Source organism: Natrix helvetica (assembly GCF_964273705.1).
Source record: "Natrix helvetica genome assembly, chromosome: 4".
In the NCBI taxonomy this organism is placed as follows: Eukaryota; Metazoa; Chordata; class Lepidosauria; order Squamata; family Natricidae; genus Natrix; species Natrix helvetica.
Genome location: NC_138550.1, coordinates 133,394,185 through 133,412,142, shown reverse-complemented (window position 1 = coordinate 133,412,142; position 17,958 = coordinate 133,394,185). Strand labels below are relative to the sequence as shown.

The window sequence follows — 17,958 nt, the reverse complement described above, 5'->3', positions numbered from 1 at the left end:
GAAGGACACATACATGGCTGACTGAATTGGCTTATTGAAAGTTATAAACTCTCAGCCACTGGAACAGCTATATATTAGCTGACAGATAAGAATAGATAATATAATTCCACGTGACCTAGGTTTAACTTGTCAATTAAAAATAGATTATACTATAATAGTTTTACTATTGTAAGAAATGAGAGATATACTGTGGCATTTTATTTATGACAGACCACTTAACAACTGTTCAAACAGACCCCCCAAATTACTTACAACACTCTTTCAAAGTTATGATGGCTGTAGTAACCCTGCAGTCATTACCTATACAACTGACCATGGGGATGCTTCATGCCTCTTTCTTCCTCCATCAGGACCCAACTTGCACCTGGGCTATCTAGTTTCAAACTACAAAATATTTTGATTTGTGTCAGTCAGCACAGATTCACTAATATCAAAACGCTGTTTGCATTTCAATTGTAATAAAAAAAAATACGGGTCTCTACCTAGATCAGTTGTGACTGGATTTCATTTACAATTTCACCTATGTAAATCGGTTAAATACATAATTACTTATGTTTTAATGTAGTATATTGTGAAAACAATGTTCTTTAATAAGAAACCAGTGGATGAAGATAAATGCAACTAATAGGTTTTATTTGAATGCATTACAGTGATCACTGTCTTTTTGCCAATGGACTGTTAGAGAGCAAGCCCAAAATGAAACAACTCTACAAATAATATATGTTTGGTTTCTAATACCACAGAAAGATAAAAGGAATATTTCAAGTACAATTACACCAGTGCTTTTGATAGATACAATATTGAAATGACCTCCATATTATTTTTCACATTAATGAGTTCCTTTTAAATAATACCAACATGTACAGTAAACAGAATGTTTTTAATTGTATCCATATCATTTCACGCCATACCATTCATACTTAGAAAAGAGAGCCATCTGGTCTGTTATCCATCTCCATTCTCATTTGTTATTTATCTGTCAAGGAGACCCCAGGTAGGTAAAGAGCATCTGCTATAATTCAAACCCAGCTCTTTGGTGAAAAGAAGTCCACATGCCTAAGCCACAGTCTACCAGGAAAAGATGGAAAGTCAACAGTAGTGGGTTAGCAGCTCCAAATATATATAGTTGTTCTTTCCAAGTCTAGGTGCTGCATATCAGATACAAGATGGTTACTGACTAATGTAAGAGTCACATGACCCAAGGCAGTGCAGCAATATCACTGCTGGGCTGCTTGTGCTCCCGCTGCTGCCAAAGAGAACTGCTCTTATGTGATCTTCTGTGGCCAATGGTGCTCTTGGTGGGCACCTCCACTAACAAAAACATGCCACCAACTTCCTCTAGCATTGCCAACTTCATCACTGCACTGCCAACAGCTGACTGGCACACCAAAACGGTGGCCTTGCTCCATAACTGCTGGTGTCTTTCCAGAGGGCTCCCTTGCCATCTCCAATGACTAGGAGACAATCAAGAGGTACCCGTCCTTCTCGAGTCACCCAAGGACCTCACAAGAGCCCCAATCAATGTTGGACTAATTAAGAAATGGTTATTTTTTCCTGTTCTCATGTTTGTTTCGCTCTTGGAAAGCTTGGGGAACCCAAATATCCATATCCTTTCAATTCTATTTACAAGCCTCTATCATCCTAATATTATCCAAAACAAAAACAACCCATAAAGAGGTTTTATTTTTATTTACCAATGTTATGAAACAAAAGTTTAAATACATAATATTCTACTGAAGATATCAGAAAATCTATTAATATATATTGTAAATGTTTTCATATTTTTCTTTTGAGAAAACACAGCAGTGTTCTAGATTTCTGAGTATTTAAAAAAAAATATTCTTCTGCATAACCTAACACTGCTAAAACAAAAAGGGGATTTTTTTTTTACAAATGGCATAAGCATTATTGATTTCTTAAGACTATATACATGCTACAGATTAAATAATATTGCTATGATATTTTCAAATAAGGAGGAAATCTGCATGAGTTATAGAAATACAGTCTACTATAATAGTAACAATATGGCCATAGGAAATGTGGATTAACGATAGAAATATTTCTAGGCACTTTAGAATATAAAAATTGTTCTATTGAACTGTAGGGCAGGTTTTTTTTTAATCTGGTGGGAGACTAAAAGGCAGGATTTCAATTGCAGGAAAATACTTCTAACCTGAAAATGGCTTGTTCTATCACATCTGTGGAATGTGATTTTTCCAATGGCCATTGGAAATACATTAACATTTTAGAACAGGAATCCTCAAATGCTGATACTGCAACTTCTAAAAGAATAAATGAATTATGCAACTCAATCTACCCAAATAACCTAGAACTAATCAGGAGTAGGGTTGAATAAGAATAAAATATACCAATTAAAGACATGTAAAGTTTATCAGGCTTCCATGACTAAAGTTTACCATACTACCAGTAGATCATCCTTAGCTTTTTTTTTATCATCAAACCAAAACATTCCCATTTTAAAAGACTAGAATCTAAATTAACAACACATTTCTAAAGAGATTCCAAAGGCTACAAATATAGTGCTACTTCCTGAACCAGAAGTTACTAATCTCAGGAGGGGAAATGCTGCTGCTAAATAGGGAGATATTTTTGACAGAAGGATAGATCCCTTCTGTTGGCTTGTCCAGTAAAAGTGGAAACTAGGAAACTAACTTAAAGGACAACTCTCTTTTACATTTCAGGGTTTGATATATTCTGTTATTAAATTTAAATGCTGCAAATGTACACATTTAAATATCAACATAATTCAGATTTTTAAAGAAGCTTATATAAAGGATACTTAAAATTCAGTAAGTGAATCATGCCTCTGGATATTAAAAAGTAAAGGATTTGTTTTTGATCTATAAGGTATCATTCAAACTCTTTAAGATGCGTCATTCTTGGATCTGGACCTTATTGTATTTGATTTTATAGTACATTCTAAGTAGGAATTCCCACTGCTATTCAACATTTTCATAAAAACTTGTTACTGCAACTAAGTATTTTTAATCTGGTATGCATTTATATTTAATTCACTGTTTGCTATTATGCCAATAAAGAATGTAATATAACTAATAGCTATGATGAAGCAAAGAGTTTCATGTAATGCATTCGCTTTTGAATAGAAAATACTGCACTGCTTCCATAGAGTGAAAGAATATTGTGACTGATTACTTGATTAAATTGTTGCAGGACCAGCATTTGCATGTTGTGGTAATTTTCTTTTATTCAAAATGCACATATATATTAAAACTTTGCCATTTGCCTTCTTGTCATTCAAGAAAATGCAGGAATAATAAGAAATAATTATTAATTCTTACTTTCAAGTGCTTGGGAGAGCTTTTTGTTTTGAGGTTGATTGAGTTAAAAATCATTATAGGAAATCAGTGCGACAGCATGAACTAATAACGCAGAACTATATTGGCCTTTTGTCAGGTAAAAGCTCTGTATTATAACAAAAAGATTACAATTCCACTGGGTTCCTAATTAAAAACTGGTGCCTGACCACTTCACTGGGTAAATACCAGAATTCATGTTATTTGTATTTATTCCCTTCTATTCCTAATGGATATAACCTTAATAATACCAATAGCACTTACACTTATAAACCATTTCTCAGTGCCTTACAGCCCTCTCTAAGCAGTTTACAGACTCAGCATAAGCAATTAATAGGGCTTAATATAATATACCCAACAATTTTTACTGGATCAGACAGAGACTTGTTCATTTGTAATCCTTTACCTATTAGTTGGGACTCATTGAAAATTCAGGGGAACTTTATTTATTTTGGAAATATATACAATTGCACTTTCAATCTAGACCCTTCTTGCCAGCAAAATCTGTTTTTATGAGATACAGGTATTTTTTGCAGCATTGTTACAATATCTATTGCATGAAACACTGTAACACATTTAGAAAATTACAGCTTGAAACATACTGTAACACATTTAAAGAATTATCACAATGTGGCTTAATGTTAATTATGTGTAAATTCATATAAGTCAATAAAACCCAGACAACAGAAACAAAGGTAACCAATTTTTGATAGATTCCCCCCCCCCCCTTTTGTACAGTTTTCATTTATGTAAAAATTATCTGGAAAAAAAATCCAGTTGTGTACTCATTGGATTTCAAGGTCTGCATGTGAAATGGGAATGCTAATTTCCCTTATTCCATGGGTTTTTAAAACAAAACCTGTTTTTTATATTTTGAGGTTAATTCTAATAGTCTAGGGAACTAAAGGCTATTAGATTCTAGGTCAGCAACTGGATAAGCTAAACTGTTGTTAATATAGGGTACCCCACAACAAACAAGTTACAAAAAGGGCTTAAGTCTTTTCTTTTTAATCACAGTAGATTCACACAACACTGTAAAGCTACCGCAAACTGTATATATGGTCCCTGCAAATCAAGTCTTGAGTATTGGGGAAAGAATGGCATATGGCTACAAATGTGTTATTTTAAAAAAATATGTCTTAATTTTAAGACCTTAATAAAACATTCATTTTTCAGTTAGTTTGATGAAAGATAAGTTAAAACAAATTTGTTAGCTGGATTTTTTTTCCCTGTCAATGTTTGTGATTTAACAGAAACAACTGAGGTAGAAAAATGAGTAAGATTGAATATCTCATTTGAATTTTCTACAAACGCTCACCATGATCAAAATTTTGCTATTACAGGAAATATTCCTGTCAAAAATCATTGAACAACTTATGAATTAGAGCACTGAACATAATTTTGATTCATCAGTTCCATCTGTTGCTTCAGTCCTTCACCTCAATTGGAACAAATTGGATTTCTTACATTAAAATTTACTGTTGCCAAAGCAGGTAGTAGAGTTTCTACGACTAGTTGAGATATGCATTAGGAAAGCATTTCAATATAGAATCTCTCATCAGAGCATTAATTTAATAAATCATCCTATGGATGAAGATGTTGCTTTTTTGATACAGTGGTTTTTTCAATCTTTCTCTTTTGTTTCTCTTCATGTTCCTGCCCATACTTTGTTGAACAATTGGTATTGCTGAATTAAGCACTTAAAAACATCCCAAAGAATACATTCACAGAACATGCACAGTAAATCCAGATATTATTTTTCCCCAACAGAAGTCATTACTCTTTTATTTACATAGTCACGTTTAAGCAGAAAGGGTTCTGTATCCATACTCAAAAGACTATTATCCTTCTCTTTGTGGAAACTGGTATATTGATTAATCCTCCGATAAGAATCTTTACTCTTCTCCAACAGGTGGGGGTGGCTGGCATAGTTTGTACAATCTGCCAACAGAAAGAACAATTATAATAGTTCCTATGACATGAAAAATGTTCAAATATTTTTAAGTACTATGTGCTTCTTTCCATTAACTATACATCGGTTGAGTCTGAAGCAAAGTACATATTGCAAACCAGAATAAAATTACTATTCTTAAAGCATGCATAATTAATGTAATTTTTGTAAGAAAATATTTTTGCACTGATGTAACTAAAGTTATATTAGTTACTGTCTGGCTCTTAGTAAGAAGCACATCATTTGTTTTAACAAAAAAGAAATGCGTATGGGTTTCAATTCCAAGTGCTGGTCTGTTGCAGGAGTTCTATAGCTTTCCCAATAGCCACCACTTCCACAGAGAGCAATTCAAATTTTCCCCCTTTCTTTAAGTTCCAGTCACGACAATAACAAATGATAAGCTAGACTAGTCTTTTCTACTTTGTTAATATTGTAATATAAAAATATCACAATATATTTAAGTTTTAGAACATTTCTAGGAAGAATATTGTAAGAAAAGGAGTGGTAGAATCTGGGGGCAGTCAAAAGAGGAATTAGCTTAGAACTTTATGTAGCCCCAAAGGGACTAAGTCCATCCCTCCCCCCTTGAATTCTATTAATCCTTATCTAGCACAAAATAGTGCTAACAGTTATTGAGTAGTTTCCCATGCATAGGCATGATCAATAAATCAGTTTATTTGGAATTTCATGTGGGGCCCTGAACTTTTGCATCTGACCAATATGGAGAGATTACCCATGTGTTCTTGGAATCATTGAAGCAAGTAATATCTATCATTTATTCATTTTTAAAAGACAATGTCTTGGAACCCACAAATAAAGGCAAATGTATGTGTTCAAGGATAATGTTGCAAAATTCAATCTGGCTCGGTCACCAGGATCAGAGGTTTGAATAAACATTTATTAAAAATAAATACAATTCCCTGAGAACTTTTTAAAAAGTACTCTAAATTTTCCTTAGGATGAAGGTCAGCACGAATCCGAAAGCTTGGAAGATTAAACACCAGTGATCGACCCAATTGGATCTTATCAAACTATATGTTCTAAATTCAAGGTTGATTATGGGGAGCCTATTTATCTTAAAGGTTATCTCTCTGATTGACTGAGGTGAAATATGAATTTTGCTTTGGAAATGGGAAGTCTCCATATATGCAATTAACATAACTGAAAATCAATTTTTTTCTGTTTAATTTTTGTTAAAACGTAAAACCTAGAATAAGTTTCAGATGGACAGATTTTGTACCACAAAACCTTTTCAACAATGAAAAAGCAGTTAAATATAGGGAAATTGAATCAACTCTAGTCACTATAAATTTGCTTCAAATCCTAAGCAATAAATGAAGCACATGAGTCTCTATATAAAAAGGCACAGGCAAATGCCTGGTTCTTCCATGAATATAATTCACTACAAAATAATTAGCATCCTCTGTTGCTCAGCAAATAAAATAAATTTAATATACATTAAGATGACTAAAAAATTCACTAAGCAGATATTTCAAAGAAAAACTTTGTTCCATTAAACCTCATTATAATTAAGACACTAACTTATGTCTATACAAATACAAATTAATTATTTTTCAATAAAGTTATTACATTTAAATCTAGACAGAGAAAGGCAGTCTGTAAGCAAAGTTGATTATAATGATCTCTGTGGGACAAGAGTATAATTTAGTCTTTAGGATTGTCCATTGAAGTTTTATATATGTTAATTCATCACTGCATGAAAATAAATCCTCAGCAATCTAAACCAATAATACTTTTTAAAAAATCAAACAATGCATTCTTGGACAATTTATTGGATCAAGATAAAGACACACCAATAAAATGTAGCACTAAAACCCTTTGCATGAAATATAAAATCAAACACTTATGAAATAACTATAATATTAAACTTATATTCTAAATAAGAATATATGAAATGTCATACTATTAAATAAGATCCAAAGTCTACCCAATCCAGCATTGTGTTTGTCTGAGATTCAAGGACCTCATGGGGGCATTATCATTCTCCCTTTCAAGTTCTCATTCTACCAATATTCAGAGCATTCCCATAAACTTGATTATTGCCAAAGTCTTTTGATTAAAATGGATTGACCAGGCTGCCTATTTCTAAATGTGTTAGGATATCAGAGTGCTGTAAAACCAAATATGTTGACTTGTTTACAAGTTTACAATGCTTGTAGACATTGGTCATAAGAGTTTTCTTTTCCTGGGTTATAGCCAAATCAATGTTCATTGCCTTGTCAGTAACAAGTGTCTTGTCCTTCTCTGATTAATACCAAAGCACAAAGAACAAAATAACTGATGCTGCTGGCTTGTGTGCTAGTGTCAGTATCAGGTCTCCAGGTAGACTTCACTGACTGACTGCCTCATGCAATGACTGTTTTAGAGTTACGACAATGCTAAAAAAAATAACTTTGTGACCAAAGCACATATTTATGACCTTTGCAGCATCTTTCTCTTTCTCAGTCATTAAAGTCAGCACATGTTTTTGTGCCTGTATTGGTTTTTTTCCCCTTTTCTCACCTTGCAGTGAATAGATTGGAAAAGAAAAGAGTTTTATGAGAATAAACAGGCACCCAATGGAGAACACTCTGGCTATTTGCCTAGCATGATCACAGTTTCCACCCCTGAGTGGTAAACAAACAGCTAGAGTCAGCACATTTCTTTTGATGCATTTCCCATTGTGTGCCTGCCTACTCCCTTTTAATCCCTTCCTCTCCAATTAATATAAGATTACTTTCCTTCTTGTTAATTAACCCAGCACTGGGATAAATATTCCATTGGGGGAGGGTGTGGGAAGAAAGTAAAGCTGAAGCAAAATCGTAAGCACAGTCACAGTCATGTGATTTTCCACTTAAGTGACCTACTTGCTAGTTCCAATTATGGTTGCTAAACGAGGACAACATTTGTGTCAGGCCCTTTAAGTCCCGCCATTATAGTGGAAGGTAATAAAAGCCAGACATCCTCTTCAAATTCACACAATTCAGCCCCAGGCAATACAGCAAAATTTGGCAGCTTCAGCTTGTAATTCTCATTATTTGAAAACATGTTTTGTGGGATAGTGAGAAATTGCAATTTTATTTTTGGGACTTGCAATAGTGTCACAGGACTAGTAGGAAGTTCATGTTGATCCCCAATTAGATCTGTCACCATCTGAAACGAACCTCAGCAAGAGAATTCTTCAGGATTGATCAGAGAATAATTGTAGATACTGTGTCCTCCCGTCCCCCAATGCATCAACATGTTATTCCTGTATTTATATACAGTATGTCCAATGGCATCTCATAATAGCAAGTAGAGAGGGATGGAAAGAAGAGTCTTCTACTGCTTTTCCCAGTTCTGCCACTAATTAAATGGAAGGGTTGACTGTATTTTTGGAAGATGACAAAACCAACACTTAGCATTTTTTTTTTCTACTTTAGAAATTTTTCTAAACCACAGAAATATTTGGGGGCTTTAAAATACAGCTTTAATATGAGTGATTCTTTCAAAGCTTCACTGGCATCTCTTCAGGATGTAGCTAAGCACCATTCTGTGTTGTGAGCAAGATGTAATATTTGTACTGTAATATCTTTGGTATCGAGAGTTCTTCATGTACTAGTTTTAATGAACTCTTTGTAAAAAAAAATTCAGAAGACAAATTGTCACTTTTCTCTAGTATTGCATTTTTTAAACTTGATGGTGTTCCTGCTGAGAAACCAATTGTTAAGTAAAAAATAATTACATTAAAAACTGAGTTTAAAAAGGGAAAAATAATTTGTGTTTAAACATTATTTCAAATCCAGGAAATATACCTGGAAAAAATTGTTAAAATTATTTCAGGGGAAAAAAATAGATTGAAATGTTAAGTTACCTTGGAGCAGATGGTGGTGTTCGGTCCCTAACTCCTAAATTCTTTGCAGTATTTTGAACTCTTGCTCCCTGTAAAAATGAAAAAAAAGTTGTGCTTCCCATACAGATTTTTAAGCATTTGCTATTTGTAATTACCAAACAAATCTTCAAAAAGGAAAAAATGGAAGAATATATAATTAATTGTTTATTTTTTTTTGTATATCAGAAATATATGCATAAAAATGCTAATGTTCTTGACCTGCCCAAACTCTTAGTGTCTCTTTAAAGAAACCTCATCTTTTCCGTGGCTTGTATAGTAGCCCCACAATTTCAAGAAAATATGCATTTGAGTTAATGAGATGTCAACACTGTACTCATGCCATTCCAAAATGCATGCACAATGTTGTTACTTCTCTAATTCAAACATGTAATTTTCTGTTATTCAACCTACCAGTTCTTTAAGGAAACATTGATAGGTATAGCATGCATGCAACTCCAAAGCAATTTCTTGGTTTTCAATCCAAGTACTACATTTTTTTAATGACATACTTGACAAATGTGGGCTGGACATATTGCTAATTCAGTGAACACATTGCTGGCTTGAAAATCATGTTAAAATAGCATTAATCAATGGTTCTTCATTAAACTGAAATGAAGCCAGAGGATTCAGTACTGAGTGCTGGAAGGTTCCATATTTTATTAATAACTGGTATTAACAAGTAGAAAATATGTAGAACAAATCTGCAGATAATGCAAAATTGCTGAGATAGTTTGTTTGTTTGTTTGTTTGTTTGTTTTCTATAGCCGCCCATCTCAGCAAAAGATTCTGGGCAGCTCACAATTCAGAAACATATATTACAATTAAAATCTTTAAAACATTTTAAAACAATAAAAACAGTAAAACCATTAAAACACTGAAAATCATCAAAATATCTAATTCGAATATCTTAAGAAGACTAACATAAAATTTTTAAATGATCTAGCTAGGTCAGAGAAATGAATTGAGAGTAAAGAAAAAAATTAACTGAAAATTGAAGGTTGTTACAGACATAGCATATGGGATCCTTGGCTTGGTAATGGCATTTAAAAGAAAGATGCTAGAATAATAACTGATTTCAAACTGAATATGAGCCATGCGGTTGCAAAAAAAAAAACAGCCAAATGCAATTTTAGGCAGAGAATAATTTCCAAAACAGGAATTGTAGGCTCAGGGAAATTGCATGAGATCAGAGAAAGGCAATGAGCTCAAGCTGATGGCTAGAACTGTGGTCCTATGAAGATAAATACATTAAAAGGTTTGTATCTAAGTTATGTATATATAACCTTGAAAAAAAGGCCACTAAAAAGAGGTATAACTTACTTGCTTGCGCATCACATCTGTAGCTTGGAGGATATAGCGAGGAGGTAGACCATGACTCCGAGCAAGAATTATTGCTTGCTCTAAAGTGATGCTCAGTGTGCAACTAAACCGAAATCAGAGAAATCAATTAAAGTATTTATTTTATATATTAAACAAATGTATAACTCACACATAGGTGGCCCCAAGTGGCTTACAAACACATTCAATGTTGGTATTTTTAAGGATATATATAATGTGAATGCATTAATAATGTCAGGCAAGAATTAAAATGGCACTATAATTTGCTGTAAGCTTCTGTTGTAACATTTTAATTTTCAAATTCAATTATTAACTAAGAAAGATAGCTTGATAATGCGCCCCAAAAAGAGACGTTTATTTTTATGTCTGATAACAAATCTATACATGCTCCACATAACACTGCAAGACTTAAAAGGAAGAACTATATATTACAGTGAAATACTGTGGTACAACTACTCTTTTTTGCTGTGAGACAATATTAGAGATTGCTCAAATTTATGCATTTTTACTCTACTTCTTTTCCAGCTGTTGGGTATTAGATATTTAATTCTCTTCCCTGAAATTATATATAGAGACCCAAACCAGAAGTTAATATCCCAGTCATCTGGAGCTAGCCAAGATTATGTCAAAATTATAAAACATGCCTAACAATGTCAAGATGAATTCTTCCCCTTCATACTTATGTCACAAAATACCACACAAGTATGGTAGGGGGCAGAGTTTGCATCACAACTTTGTGGTGTATATTTTATCACTTCTTCCTCCACTCCCCGACTTCCATACACTACAAACAATTATAACTAATTATTCTTTTTTATATAATAACTTTAAAAAACAATATTTTAAATATTACTTTTATATTTTATTTTCTTATTTGCTAAATAACTATCCTACCAGCTTTTCCTTCTATTTACTCATTCTATTAACTTTGCTTCACTTATTAATGACCTTTAAATAAATTAGGTTTTTTTTTCATTAGAATGTCAATTATATTAGGATTTTATTCAAAATACAGAAAGTCTGCATTATTATACCTAACCATTAAAATTTCAGTTCTCTTCTGATGCCTTCCCTTTATTACAAGGCAAAGGAAAGTAACCCTTCTAGCAAAATAGTTTAAATATTGCCTCTAGAAGTACCACACAACCCCACTCCCTCAGAGACATGTACCATCTTCATATATTTTATTTGCATGCATATATGCATATACAAAAACCAAAAGACAGAATTGACATTTGCCAAAACAAATTGGTCCTACATGCATATCCTAGTATTCTTCTTCAATGCATGGTGATATTGCAAAGTTCTCTCAACAGATTGAAGTGTCATTCTATATACTGCATTAGACCCTTCAAATCAACTAGAGACATAGTGTATAACAAAAACTGCTCTGAAACTGCTTTTAAGTGCTCCCAACCTTATCCTGAAGTTATTCTTTTTCCTTAGCAAAAGGTAAGTAGACTATGTTTCTCTAACATTCATCTGGATCACCTCAATAAACCCAGAGCCAGGCTTTATTTTATTTTGCAACAATGATTACATCACTATCCAGAACATTACATTTGCATTTGATGCTATTGTACTGTTCCATCAATATGCCTTTTACCCAAACACAATTTAAGCCATCTTTCCAACTGGGCTCTTGCTCTGTATTAAAATAGTTTTGCTCAGTTTCCAAAAAAGAAAAATAATAATGGCTGTATTGGAATAATAACTGTCAATTGCAATTTGTACAATTCATTATTTTATAACAATAAGATTGTTTTTAAACAGCCTCTGATATAAACTCTGATTTCTCTGTTTCGATTCTCATTACCTAGATTTGTTATTATTCTCTATAACACTTAATATCTAGAAGAAAAAATGAAGTGCATACTAGAAATTAGGACAGCAATGAAGATTTTATGCCCTAGGGCAGCTTGTTTTAGGGGGAAAAACTGCATTATTAACTATTGCAAGAATAAATATAAAACAAACAATGACAATATTGAAATGGATGTGAAATACCGTAAAGACTGAAATAAAATCTGGAATTCTTCAAATGTTCTGTGACTTCTCCTTGAAATTGAGACCATGAAATCTAGAACTTTTAGAGACCTTATTCCATTTTAAAATATATATTTTACAGAACATGAAAAATGGTACATATTATCATGATGGCCCAATAGAATTCCACTTATGCATTAATCTATTGGAATTATTTTACAATTTTCTGTGAGGCAGTTCTATATTGCCAATGACTAGAGCAACATAAATAATTGCAAGATGGTTATTGATATTTATATCCATATCCAATCCACACCCATCTTCTTATTCTTGAGTTTGGACAGCAATTAACAGTAATTTTTAGAAAAGATAAATTACCATACCGGTGAACTCCACTGTTGCATAAGACGATATGGCAAGCTCCTAGCCGGCTGCAGAGTTCTGAAGAAATGGACAGTAGTCCAACTCCAGAAGCACCACAAGCTGTGTAAGCACAGGCTGCTGTGCGCTTGGATCTTATGAAAGATGCCATTAATCGGTAAAGCTCATCCAAAGAATTGATAGGCCTCATTAGCTGCCAAGTAAAACACAATGGTATTATCATTAAAAGACAATATACTGAACATGGTATTATAAGTTCAACAAAAATTGTTTAAAATGCAACTGCCTTGAACATCCTGTAAGGATGAAGTCCTAACATTTTATTTTTTAACTCATATGATAACCATTTATTAAACTTAAATCCTACAGTTCTGACTACACAATACCTACAGTAACCTATGACAAGCAAAAACATAAATTATAAAATGTACAAGTAAAATTTGATTTTGATTTTATTGAATTTATAGACCACCCCCTCTCCCCGAAGGGGGAATTAAATTGTGTTTAATGCAACACAATTAAAATCAGGTAAGATTAATATCATTTAAAGGTTTGGGGAAGAGATTGCATTAGATTACAAAGCCTGCGAATCACACAGAAAAGGTTCTTTCTCATATGGGTCTAATTTTTTCCCCCATGCCTCTATATATACTCTTTAGCAATCTCTTAGGCATTATCTTTCACTTCAATGCTTTCTTAATTGCTTTTTACTGCACTAGAGTAGTTACACTATTCTGTCTAGTGACTCAATAAACACATGACAAGTAGACATTAACTATAAATTTTTACGGCGTATTTTTTTTCTGAAAAACACTGACCAGATTAAGGCTAAGCACAGCCCAACAATGGTGGCTTCACAATACAGGTAGTCCTCGATTTACAACCATTCATTTACCGACTATTTGAAGTTACAACAGCACTGAAAAAAATGACTTATGAGCATTTTTCACACTTACGACTGTTGCATCCCTCCTATGATCTCACATGATCAAAATCTGGGAGCTTGGCATCTGGCATATGTTTATGATTATTGTAGTATCCCAAGGTCATACGATCACCTTTTGTGATCTTCTGACAAATAAAGTCAATGGGAAAGCCAGATTCACTTAACAACCGTGTTACTAACTTAACTGCACTTATTCAATGAATAAGAAAGGTAGTAAAATAGGGTGAAACTCACTTAACAACTATCTTGCTTAGCAACATAAATTTTGGGCTCAATTGTGGTCACAAGTGAGGACTAACCTGTACAGCATATTCAAATGTTACTTTAATCACATCTATTGAGGTACCTTATCTATATAAGCAGCCTTTGATGTTGAATTAGGAGGAATGTTTGCTTTGTCCAGATAAAATGCTCTGCAAAGAAAACACCCACAATATATTATTAATATTTCTCAAGAATATTTATAAAATAAATGCATTCAGTCTCTTTGGGACATGTTAAAGTATTTACAACCCTGAAATTGCAAATCACCAGAGTTAATAAAAATTTGAGAAACTGATTATGCATTAAAATCATGCTCACAATAGTAGTTATAATTTCATTTCAGCATAATTTAAAATATCTTTCATTTACATGGGGAGTAACACCTTTTAGGGTTCAGGAATTGCACAACAGTCCAAAGGAATATAAAGGCCACTGGGGCAGGGCAAACATACATAGCGACCTTAAGTCACGAAGTTTGATAAGACAGGATTTTGGCATCTTATCCACCTTTTCTGAATTATATTAAAACTACATATTACAATGCTTATATATTTTCTAGTTTCAAACAAGCGGCTAATTTTAAAACAAACTCTCATATTCTATAGAACATATAAAAACATATAAAATGTCATTTTGACATTTCCCATCATATTTATCTAATATAAAACTTATTTTTAAAATACATTCAGTTAAAAAAAGATTTCTGCCACTAATGCAGTATGAAATCTGTGACTCTTAAATATATAATTGCATAAAGTTTCGAGATCAGAATCATTTTGTACAGAGACTAAAAATGTATTCAGAATTTTTGAAAGACATGCAAAATATCCAGTTTCAGAGCTGTTCTTAGCTTCAGATTTTGGACAAAATCTCATACATCAGAAGAAGTAGACTGCTGCACATTCTATGAAAGTATGATCCAAATAATTTTAAAAATTTATGCACATTTACTAGGCAGTAAGAACCACATTGACATGGGATTTATTTCTTGGTTAAATACTCTTTCTCTTTGTTGCTCTTGGTACAGCAAATTTTAAATATAACATTTTTATATTTTAAAAATGAACAGAATGGGGGCAATGTTGCAAAATATCACATATTGTGTATGTGTGAATTCAGACGTGCATACCTCTACAAATGTAACTTCACTATTTTCTATACACGGCCATTATGCAGGTGCTGCTGGGAGGTGCACCTTTTTAAATATTGTTCCTGAACTTTTTTTCAGCACAAGTGAAAAAATGACAGTTGGCATCGTATGTAAAGCAGGACTAGATTCATCATGGCTTCCCAGTTTCTGGTCCAGTTCCTTACTCACTACATCAGACTGGCTATGGAGTTAAGGCTATTCTTCCCGAATACTAATTAGACTTTTAAAATATGACATATCAAAAAAAGTATTTCCTCCTTAATTAGCGAAAACTGATTGAAAACTGATAGAGCAACTTCCAGTGGCTTTTTACAAAATGATATTTGGTGTTTCTGAGAACCTGGAAAGCTGTGGACAGCATACAAATTTGCAAAGCACTTCACTTAATTATTAAATGCTTGTTGAGAACCTCAATCAGATGTTATGAGGAAAGCTAATGGAAAAGTTGGCAAGTTACCTGAAAAAGACACTATTTTTTAATCTACTTAAAATGATAAGGATGAAATCTTAATGCTTATGCATGTACAGAAACTGTTTGCTTTATAGCTTTTAAAATTTAGTAGATATTTTTGAGGGTGGGGTTTTTTGGGTAAACATAGAATACCTGTCTACTGACAAGAGACAACTTGGTAATGTTCTACATCAAGGTTGGCTTGTCTGACTTGCTACCTATCATTCTCCAGTTGAAGGAACAGAATTTTAAACCTTTTGTTGGTAAACCCAGGTTATTTAATGTGAGAGCATGAGTCTGCTACTGTATACCAACAGCTGCTCCATTTGCAAATAATGCTCAATGCATTTTAATACAATTTACCTTTTCCCCAATTGTCCTCACCATCTGCAGTTCAAAATTCTCTGGTGAAAAACAGAATTCCCTTGCCTCACCACATTTGACAGGAGGCTGACTGCTCTATTTTCCTCCCTTGCTGTTCTACCTCTCACTGCATCCTAACTAGTACAAAAGGAAGCTGAATGTTTCACATTTTCCTCTTATATTTATATATTGTATAGTTAATCTTTTAATGTTGTGTGATGGGGGAGTTGCTTGTTTATTGTTGCATCCGCCCTGTGCCACATTGGTTCAGTTGGGCGGCTTTATAAAAATGAAGATAGGTTTGCCTCCACTTTCTTCCCATTCTCCACCACATTTTTTCTTCTCTTTTTTAAATATGATTTTCAGCTTTGCAAACCTGGGATTAGGGAGAGAGAGGAAGATAAAAATCTGGCATGAATGAAAATTATATCTTATGTAGGTAGGGGTGGAATTTACCTCTCCACCCTTCCTTTTTGTTGGGAGAAGTTGTGTCCACAAGGATAAAAACAGTGTGCATTCAGCTGTCTCTGAATAAATGCTTTGTAGTGGAGTTAAGGAAAAGCAACGTGAGGCATCCCATCCATATCACCTCCTCCAAACAGATCTCAGTGGTTAGGGAGTGAGGAAAAATGAATGAATACAAACTGAAGCCTCACTTTACAGCGCAGAAGCTGTTCCTGTTCCACCTCTCGGAAGAAAAGAACCAAAACAAAATGCTGTTTTGCAAATCTGGTTTGAGCGGGAGTTTTTCTCTTCTGTCAAAACACTAGGACCAGTGAAACTGATTTGAAGGCAATTTAGAACAGACAAAAGAAGGTATTTATCCATACAGTACATAATGAACTAGTGGAATTCATTGCTGCAAAATGTGTTGACAGATCTTAACATAGGATTATAGAATGTAAAGGTTGAAAGGGATCTTAGGTATCAATTACTTCAACTTCATGGCCACTAAAGAGATTGTACATTATCCCCCCCAAAATAGATATCAAAATTCTGTTGAAAAGTTCCAACAAATGGCAAATGGCCTCCTGTGTCTCCTGGTTATCTAACAACCATTGCTTGAGACATCCTCCTCAGTTGCTACATATTTTAATTTTTCTATTCAAATTGGTTTTGAATTTATTAAGATTGTTTGCCCATAGTAATTTGATAGGACGGACAACCATGCAAATTGAATAAATAAACACATAAAATGAGATTTCAACTTGTATTATATATTATTATTATTTTAATTCTCAGGCAACATTTAAATTGATGGGAAGAGTCTAGTAAAACTAACAACCCTGGCTTCTATCTAATATATGTATATTGTATATATATCAACACAATCTAGCATTGCAGATGAAGTTAACTCCTGGCCCCATAAGGATCATTCTAGAAATGTCTCCTGATTGAAATCATCTTCCAAACAACCCAGGTTCAGAGTAAACAGACCTTAAATAGACCCTAAACCTTAACACAACTTGAAAACAGAAAACAATATGCGATTTTTTTAAGTGCCCTGAAGAAAACAGAGTTAGCAAAGACTAATTACAAAACCCAAGTGCTGTCTGGCAGAAAGTTTGATGAGCATCTCTCTTGAAAAACAGTATTTTTCAGACTTTTGAGCAAATCTAAAATAGAAGGGGTTTTGTTAATAAATAATCGAGTAATGCGGAGCTTGCATGAACTATAAAGCATGAAAAATTTTGAAGCATGCACGACTTTCATAGGTAAGTCTTTTCAGGTTGAAAGGAAATTAAATAAATGGAATTTAGAGAAAAAGATTTAGTTCTTAGGGCTGAGGTCTACTAAACTAGAACTTTGTCTTAGTTTTATCATTTGGCATACCATGGGGATATATTCAACCTGAAAAGAAATTGTGTTGCATTGTGAAAACAATATAGAATAAGCCTATTGTTTGGAATAGGACAGAAGGG

General features: G+C 33.4%; 1 protein-coding gene across 1 annotated transcript in view; it reads right to left on the bottom strand.

Annotated features, from left to right (window-relative positions):
• Nucleotides 1-3,479: 3,479 nt before the first annotated feature.
• The window catches only part of PREX2 (phosphatidylinositol-3,4,5-trisphosphate dependent Rac exchange factor 2), a 119,722-nt gene continuing 105,243 nt past the window's right edge, over nt 3,480-17,958 (bottom strand). Inside the window, exons 37-41 of the mRNA XM_081952422.1 lie at nt 14,155-14,221; nt 12,865-13,055; nt 10,478-10,580; nt 9,140-9,207; nt 3,480-5,276 (exon numbers count right to left, since the gene is read on the bottom strand). Coding sequence (XP_081808548.1) covers nt 5,231-5,276; nt 9,140-9,207; nt 10,478-10,580; nt 12,865-13,055; nt 14,155-14,221 — 475 coding nt within the window. The 3' untranslated portion in view covers nt 3,480-5,230. The remainder of the gene's footprint in view (nt 5,277-9,139; nt 9,208-10,477; nt 10,581-12,864; nt 13,056-14,154; nt 14,222-17,958) is intronic.